Below are 8,635 nucleotides of genomic sequence, written 5' to 3' on the forward strand. Positions count from 1 at the left end.
GCCCCCAAAAATGAAGTGTTATCAAAGTTGATCTGAGAAGGGGGAACTTTGATCAGTGTACAGAAAGTTACGTGAACGCTCACTGGTTATGAGCCAAGTTAAAGACGAATAATAATAGTTGCATTAGGATTAATTGTCATCATTATTATAACTTGTGCTCGTGTTTAATCATTAGTACACACGCCACTGACAATCACTGCAACCACGAAAGTAAAACAATGTTTCATCCAAAGAAAACAGTCTCGAAAATAATGTTGATGAGCGCACGGATTGCATCCAAATTCATTGTAGTTCAGAGGAAATGGGAGTGTCACTTCACAGGAATCAACACACGCAATTCCAGTCAGACTTTCCCAAATGAGGAAGTCTGCGCTCTTACAGACTGCGGCAATTCCCGCAGCATTACTCGATTTGGATTTCATGATACTTATCGTCAATAACTGAAGTGCTCTGCTCGTACGGAATCAAACTGGAGAATAAACTTCCATCTTTTTTTTCCCACCAGGATGTTTGTCATCTTTCTTATTTTTGTAGGAAACATCGCCACTTCAGCAGCTCTCTCTGGTACGTCCTCTGACAACATGTTGACATAAGTATAGTTTGAAATGGTAACATGATTGTAGTATGTATAGTATATACTTGTTACTGTATCACATGTACTGAACTGTCACATATTTTTGCAGTCTTTAAAAGTACTGTCTAATGTGGACAGCGTATCATAAGTATGTAACATGTAGTTTGTCGAGTAAATGGAAATCGTAACATGTAACGTATACATGACACTGTCGATTGTAACGCCTACGTCACATGGACATAACTAACATGCACTGTCAATGTTGACATCGTTTATGCCGATTTTATCATGCAACGTAGCAACAATACAAGATTTACAGTATGCAGATTGACTGTAATATGTTTTGTCAATAAATGTGTCCAAAGATATTAGAGATGTTTTTTTTTAATCAAGTTCAGATTCAAACAGTCATGTCATCAGCCAGTTGTTACACAATTGCAGCACACACTTGAAATTTACTGACCAGTTTTTTTTTATTTGTTCATGCATAAACAGGATTGGGAATATTACAGTGTTGTCTATTAACAATGCAATAATTCGTTTTTGTTGTCAATCCACTGCAACAGGACTCAATCTCGATTGCATCAATGACTATGATTATTTGATGTCTTGTCACTTTGACGCTCCAAACTGCACTGACTACAATGTGACTCTGAGGAGCCTAGACGGGTATGGGTAAGTCCTGTTGGCTATCAGAAAAAATAAAATAATAGTCATGCTATTAACATTAATAATTTATTTTTATTTTGTTTTCCACAGTGAGCAGTACTGTCTTCCCTCGGGTTGTGCAAGCGGAAAATGCTGCTGCTCCATCCATATGATTCTTGTCCTCGATGAGAATCACGTGGCCTTTGTCCATAAAAATGAGAGATATGTGGAGTCCAAAAACATTAGCGTGAAATACAGCTGTGAGTTCAACACATCATCATATATGTGCGTGCGTATGTATATGAAAACTTGAAATATCTGATTATATTTTTTCTTCATCCCTGTTCCTCCGCAGTCAAACCCCAAACTCCAACCATTGTTGCCGTAAATGAGACCAATGGGAATTTTCAAGTCACTTGGAGGACAAACATCAACAAACGCCATATCAGAGAAAAATTAGGCACACACCTGTATTACCGCAAAAAAGGAGAAACACAAGAGGTAAGGAAAAGTGCTCCATTACTCATATGTGTGTGTGTGTGTGCGTGTGGGTGACCTCGTTTTCACTTACCAGATGTCCAAAGTAATCCAAGCACCACAGGTGGAGAAGCCAGAGTGCGACTTGTGTTTTACCACTGAAATACTTGGTGCACACCTGGAGCCAAGTACAACCTATGTTGTCACAGTTCAGAACTTGCTACCTTGGGAAAGCAAGCCGAGCGACCGCAGCGAGGAGTATGAATTCACAACTCGTAAGTCCTGACTCAGTTCAGCCAAAGCCAGAAGAGAGAAATATTCACAACTGTTCCGAATTTTGGGGTCTGCAAATGTCAGAATCCCCAAATGGATCTGTCATGCTCAGTTCATTTGATACTGTACTTTTTGACTATAACAGCAGCGTCACATAAGAGCCTCCTACTGATTCTGATCATCAGCCTCAGTCTGCTCACCGTCACCATCACCAGTGCGGCGTACGTCTGCTACGTGAAGTAAGTCCCAAAGCTTTTCACTTTTTTCCGCCATAAGATGCATTGCAGAGCTTGATCCGTGTCCTCCTGTGTAGGTGTAAAGCCAAGTATTGGGACTGGGTCAGCGATCAAAATTCCAAACTTCTCCAAATACATCCGACGAAGGAAGATGTGAGATACTTGATGTGGCTCCATGGTTGTCTTCATTAGGTTTTATTTTGAAGGGTCAAAAGATTGATGCAGATTTGTGTCATTTCTTTCCTTGCTGCAGGTTTTAAAGCCTATGCCCCCCATCATCTCATCAATCTCTGTGGAGGCCCTCACCCCGGGTGACCTCAACCCATGGTTAGTGACAAGTGTTTCAGAACAGCCTTCTAATGATTCAAAGGATTCTTGGTTTGATATGGCAGAAATAGTTCAGAAAGTCTTAAGAACAGTCTTAACTTTGTGACTCGTTGAGACCTGTTGGGGTTGTCCCATGAGGGGTTGCCCCAGCAAGTCGGACACATGATTTGTGCAGTGCAGAGGTGGTCTGATGGCACAAGCTCCAAAAACTGAGAAAGACTGCATTGAAACCTTGGAGGGTCTCGATTTGACCTACTTGATTTTTGCCAAAGTTACTCGGGATTTGCTTGAAATCCTTAAGGTCTACACTTGATATGACTTCCTCGTAGCTTTCATTTCCTGTGGAGTTGAGAGGTGTTTCAGGTAATGGGTCATTCTGTTGCAGGTCAAAGGGTTCCCTAATGGACAGCAGCACCGAGAGTCTCCTTCAAAGTAGCGGCTTCAGTAGCGGCCCGCAATCTCTCTCTTACGCTTTAACGGAGGCTGCAGACATCATTGCGGGTGTTCAAGGCGCGGTCAGCAAAGCCTTGATGAACATCGTCCCGGTAGCAGCTTCAACCGACCGTCTTCTGAAAGAGTCCAGCAGAGCTGCTCTCCCGAGTCCGAGCGGGCGACTCGGTGGAGTGGAAAATACAATAACCTACTCCTTTATCAGGCGTAGCTGTCCAGCTCAGGTAACGCCTGACCCTTTGAAGAGTCATGCTCAGCCTGAAATGCTGTGCAATTGTGGATACCAAGGCAAAGGGGGCGGGACGACCTGTGACGACAAGCAAGGATCAGCTTGTGAAGAAAACCTGTTCCCGACCTCAGTGTCTTCCTACACACTGACCGCCACGTCTCACCAAGCTAACAGAGACTCTGGAAGGTTTTCAATCGGAGAGAACTCAGATCCATCCCTCACCTGCAGCAACACAAGCGTCTCTGGAGATGTTGAATCTAGAATGGCAGCAGGACATGAGCGCTGCCAAGAAATGTTTAGTCAGGCTTGCAACAAAGAAGCAGATACCATCAAAGATCTCATCTGCCTCCCTGCAAGCTTACAAAGCACTTTTCCAGTGGATGATAACTACCAAGCCTTTCAGGGCTTAAGCAAGTTCTCTGATAGTCATTTGGAAGACCAGAAATGTGTTACAAAACAAGACTTAAACAAGGCTTTGGAAAATTTCTCCGAAGATGCCATTAAAAGCGATGCCTGCTTCCAAGCGCAGTCTAATCACAGTTTTCTGGTCGATGACAACTACCAAGCATTTCAAAGTTTAACTGAAGGGCAGAACAATGATAAAAATCAAGACTTGGATCAGGTTCTAGAAAATTGCTTGGAAGATACCAATAAAGACGGCACACCCTTAAGCTCAAAGCTCTGTGTGACTGACAGCGACGAAACATTCCAGGGTTTACCTTTGCTCTCTGATAGGCAATTTGGAGCACTAAAAACAATTGGAAAACGACATGAGTCCTTAGAAAATGTCACTAAAATTGATACCTGCACACCTAATAGCTTAAACTTCCCTTGTCTTGTTGATGACCTCGTGTTACAGGGTTTAAGAGCCCTTCCTCATAGCCAGTTTGAAGAGAAGAAAAGTGGGAAACAAAACCAAGACAACGTTTTAGAAAAATCTGTAGAAGATGCCAATCAAGGCCATACCTGCGTGGCTCCAAGCTCAAATGTCAGTTTTCTAGTAGATGACAACTACCAAGTGTTTCGTGATGTAAGCGAGCTCTCTGATAGTCAGTTTGGACGGACGAGCAGTGGCAGCAAAGAAAACTTGAAGGAGACTTCAGAAAATTCTTTTGAAGGTGTTTGTATAAGCAAAACATACACCCCGACAAAATCAACTCCCAGCGTTCCTGTGGATGATAACTACAAAGACTTTTATGGTTTCAGGGAACACTCTGATGATCAGGTTGGAGAAAGGAAAAGTGTTGAAAAGGAGAACCTGGTGAAGGATGTAGAAAATAATTTAAAAGATTCTACTGTAAACCTTCAAGGCAGTCTCCTAGTAGATGACAACTACCAAGTTTGTCGAGGTTTAAGGCAGGTTCCAGATAGTCACGTCGGGGAGCAGGACAATGAAAACAAAGATTCAGAGAAATCTTTACAAGACTCATTGGCAGAAGCTTCGGAAAGCAATACCTGCATCCCTGTGGTCGCAAATCTGAATGTTCCCATGGATGATCGCTACCTAGCCTTTCACGGATTAAGGAAAAACTCTGATCATAAAATTGGAGAGCCAAAGGGTGGTGATAAAGAGGAAGTTTTAGAAACTCCATTAAAAGATGTTTGCACAGGGGTTCAATGCCGCTCGCACATTCCTGCAAATTTACAAGACAGTCTTCCAGTGGAAGTCAACTACCAAGTGTTTCGGGACTTAACAAAGCAGGCTGATGTGACACCCGCAGGCCAAAGAAGCGGCATGAAAGACGACCGGGCGATGGTTTTGAAAAATACCTTCAAAGATGCCTCTAAAGGCGACAACTGCTCACCTGGAAGGCTTTTAGTGGATGACCACTACAAAGTCATTCAGTTCTCGCCGAAGCTGTGTGATAAGTTCCCGGAACATAAAGGTATCGAGAAAAAAGTCTTGGAGACGGCTTTTGAGATGTCTCTACCTGTAATGCCCGGAGGCCCCTCAGACCCAGAACCAGCAGCGTCGACTGAACATGTTCACGGTCACGGACACCAAATGCCTTTTTTGCCAATGATCTCGACTGACCTCAGAAATGACATTATCACAGAGAGTGGCTATAAAATTATATAGTGCGGAACTAAATGCAGTCATTACCTTGTCCAATGAGGTCTTGTGTATTTCTATACTCAAATAAAATGGGTCGTTCCTTCAGGATGAGTTGAGCCTGTTCCCTAAATGGCGATGAAATTAGAAACTTCCCGGGGCAGGAAAAAGTTAGACATTGCTTTTTCGTTTGTCGTTTGATTGGACTGAATGTAATCAACATCATTAAAATATGTTTTTGTATATGTTGTTATTTTTGAACAGTACAAATCTGGCAATAAAGTTGCACAAATTTGGAGACAAACGCTGTCGTCACCTTCTTGGGATTCGAGCGAGGGAGGGAGACTGATGCTACAGTATGGTTGTTTGTCGAAGTGAAGAGTGAGCAATAGGCCGCACCTCATCCACAACCAAGATTGTGCAATCACTTCCTCATTTTTTCTCCGCAACAGGAGTCATGTTTGTGAAAATAAATGAATAATGCAAACGCATGTCAGTGCATTAATCATTTTCACTGATGCTTGAAATTCAACGACTAAAACTAATTTTACTGCGGATCTTCTGGAGGAGGAGTAACGCAGCAATAAATAATTGTTGGACACTTCATTAGGTACATTTGTTGAATCTAATGAAATCCAACACTAGCATGGTATCAATAATTCTTTACCAAGTTAAAAAAGCATTTATTATCAATTCATCAATGTTTATCACTATTTATGACATGTTTTAAAAACATATATTTCTCTTTAGAAGTAGTAGATGAGCTAATGCTTGTAAAAATAAAAATATTGGAATGTTGTCATTTCTCTAAATGTCGATTAAATTCTTTCATCATGTTTATGATGAGGGAAAACGGATATTTTATTTTAAGGCCACGAAGCCCTGCCCTACCTGTAACTCGAGGAGACAGTTAAGTAGCAAAGATGCCTACGAGAGGCAGAGAAGGCCTCCGATTGGCCGATTAGAGGTGAATTGACGCGGAGCCTTTATTTTTTGCAAACCTCCCAAAACTGACAAGGGCTTGGTGACACCTATAGCGTCCGTCCACACAAAGCTTCTTAACAAACCTGAAGTTTGGACTGAAGATGCAAGCATCTGGTCGCCTGAGACTGAGGATGTGGCTGGAGGAGCAGATTGAGTCTGGGAAGTATCCGGGAGTCTGCTGGATCGACAAGGTACATCGTATTCAGATGCTACGTCTACACGACGTACACTCGGGACAATAACAATCACTTACACTTGCGCAATTAAATCAAATTTTGCAGTTTTACAAGATTCAATATTAGATGGAAAAGAAAATATATTATCAAAATAAGTCATAGATTCATCATCTTAACATAAATCTTTAACATATACAATTTCTCAAATATCAAGGCCACAGTATATTTTATAGTATTGAAGTATGGATGCTTTTTTTTTTTCAAGTCAGAGCGAGTTTTCCAAATCCCGTGGAAACACGCAGCTCGTCACGGCTGGAGTATCGACCACGACGCCACTCTCTTCAGGAGTTGGGCCGAGCACACTGGTACGGGACATTAACTTCTGTAATCAGTCACCTTAAATATAAAAATTTAAATTAAAAAAGTTCAAGAATATTTCTTGCCCTAAAACCATCAAGCAATGAATCAATCGTTCTTCATTTCAGTTTGAGAAACACTTTTTTTTGCTCCATATGGAGGAAGCGGATCCTCTGTCACGCTTTGCTCATGTGCAATTGGCTGCATCACTAATGGCCTGGTCGCCATTAACGTGAAGTAAAGGCGATCATATTGAACTGTCAGCGTGATTTTTCCTTACCGGACAAATCATTAGGAACACCTGCACAAAGCCCAAACCTGTGTTAGATAAATCAACTTAAAAAAAATAAATTCAAGCCAAACAGGACGTGCTCAACTACAGGTCGATACCGTCCGGGCCAACACAAAGCAGACCCAAAAACTTGGAAAGCCAACTTCCGCTGCGCCCTCAACTCTCTCCCTGACGTATTTGAGCTACACGAGCGCAGCAACAAGAGAGGCAGCGACGCCTACAGAGTCTACAAGATGCTCCCTGGCCCCCCTCGCAACCGAGGTGAATGCAACAAACTATGCGTTGCACCTAAGTCTTTCACTGCCTATGACGAATATATTCGTCTAACAAAATAGTACTTGTCCCTCCACTCGCTTTAGGCCTCAGGATGCCGAGTCAGCGCTTCAAAAAGCAGCAAAGTGTCAGAAGGCTTGCGTCGTTTGAGGTTTCCCCACTGCCGTGGCAACCTCCAAGCGGCACTTCAAGCATTCCAGATGCATCACTCAGCGCCACTAATATGCAAAGTGAGTCTTTCGTTTCGACCAGCGATTGAGAAATTTAGGACTTGCCTCACTGTTGTCACTATGCAGACACGTCATTGGAGACCATGAAGGAGAAGGACTCATCCAAGGTATCACGAGAGGATCCTAGAGACCATCAAAAGGTTATGTAGGGTCACAAAAGTAGAAATTGTTCTTGAATTGTTGAATCAACACTTGCAAAATGAGCATTTCAATCTTTGTGAAGTCAGAACTGGTGTTACAGATGGGAAAGGGTACCTAATATTTTGGATGGTGGGTGTCCTCAATGGACGTTGATCTATTTTGTGTTTTTCTCCAGCTGATTGGTCACAGCAGCGGAACTGCTGAGCCGTGCTACCACACTTGTGCTCAGAGAGGATGGAAGGCTTACTCACTGTGGGACCACTGGCATTGTACGTGCAATTTATTACAATGTATTTGAATTGTTATAATGTGATTAAAATAATAGGTTATTGACAAAGCCCAAGATTTATGGAAATTTTAGGGAAACATTTCTGATTTAAATTTGCTTTTGACTTAGGTCCAGTTGATGACACCTTCCTCTCCCTGCACATAGACGGCAGCAATGAAGTTTTGGGGGCGTCAGATCGGTTCTTACATCAGCAGACGATCCCAGAGTGGCAACATCAGGAACAATGTGTTTGTGTGTGCATGTCACATACCTGATGACTTTTTATTTCTGCAAAGTCGCTGAAATAAAAGATGAGATGAAAGATCTTGTTCCAAGCCACGCATTAAGCTCATGTAACTTCTTTATGCTTAAGTGCTTCATACTCACACCAGTGACTCCCTGCAGCAACAAAAGGAAAAGATCTCATTTCACATTATTTGGACCATTAGGGGGGGGGAAATGTTCTATGAAAACCAGTTTTGCACACCATTGTCACAAACATTAAAAAAATCTCAGGTTTGAATTTTTAAATTGGTGTGAAAATTCTACCCCCCATAAATACTGAATGTCAAATTAAACTTATTTAATTAAAAAACCCAAAAGTCGTAGACAAGCTTTTAATTGCATTAAATTGACTTATATGTATA

General features: G+C 42.0%; 2 protein-coding genes across 4 annotated transcripts; both read left to right on the forward strand.

The window, feature by feature from the left end:
- The first annotated feature begins 364 nt into the window (after positions 1-364).
- LOC147059435 (uncharacterized) lies at positions 365-5,571 on the forward strand. Of its 3 annotated transcripts, none has more exons than XM_085908435.1 (9): positions 365-564; positions 1,141-1,249; positions 1,334-1,482; positions 1,578-1,723; positions 1,797-1,974; positions 2,118-2,211; positions 2,286-2,361; positions 2,462-2,535; positions 2,921-5,571. In XM_085908435.1, exons 1-9 carry the CDS (start codon positions 507-509, stop codon positions 5,292-5,294), a joined length of 3,258 nt encoding a protein of 1,085 aa, XP_085764561.1. In that variant the 5' UTR covers positions 365-506; the 3' UTR covers positions 5,295-5,571. The 3 variants fall into 3 exon arrangements, with proteins under 3 accessions (XP_085764561.1, XP_085764562.1, XP_085764563.1); XM_085908436.1 differs by having other exon boundaries at positions 2,121-2,211; XM_085908437.1 differs by having other exon boundaries at positions 1,141-1,243.
- Positions 5,572-6,349: 778 nt separating this feature from the next.
- Positions 6,350-8,263, forward strand: LOC147059436 (interferon regulatory factor 1-like). Its single transcript, XM_085907086.1, has 7 exons — positions 6,350-6,442; positions 6,693-6,792; positions 7,167-7,337; positions 7,436-7,579; positions 7,646-7,719; positions 7,896-7,989; positions 8,118-8,263. Exons 1-7 carry the CDS (start codon positions 6,353-6,355, stop codon positions 8,261-8,263), a joined length of 819 nt encoding a protein of 272 aa, XP_085763212.1. The 5' UTR covers positions 6,350-6,352.
- The last annotated feature ends 372 nt before the right edge of the window (positions 8,264-8,635 follow it).

This window comes from Syngnathus leptorhynchus, chromosome 3 (genome assembly GCF_054491065.1).
Source record: "Syngnathus leptorhynchus isolate UIUO chromosome 3, UIUO_Slep, whole genome shotgun sequence".
Taxonomy (NCBI): domain Eukaryota; kingdom Metazoa; phylum Chordata; class Actinopteri; order Syngnathiformes; family Syngnathidae; genus Syngnathus; species Syngnathus leptorhynchus.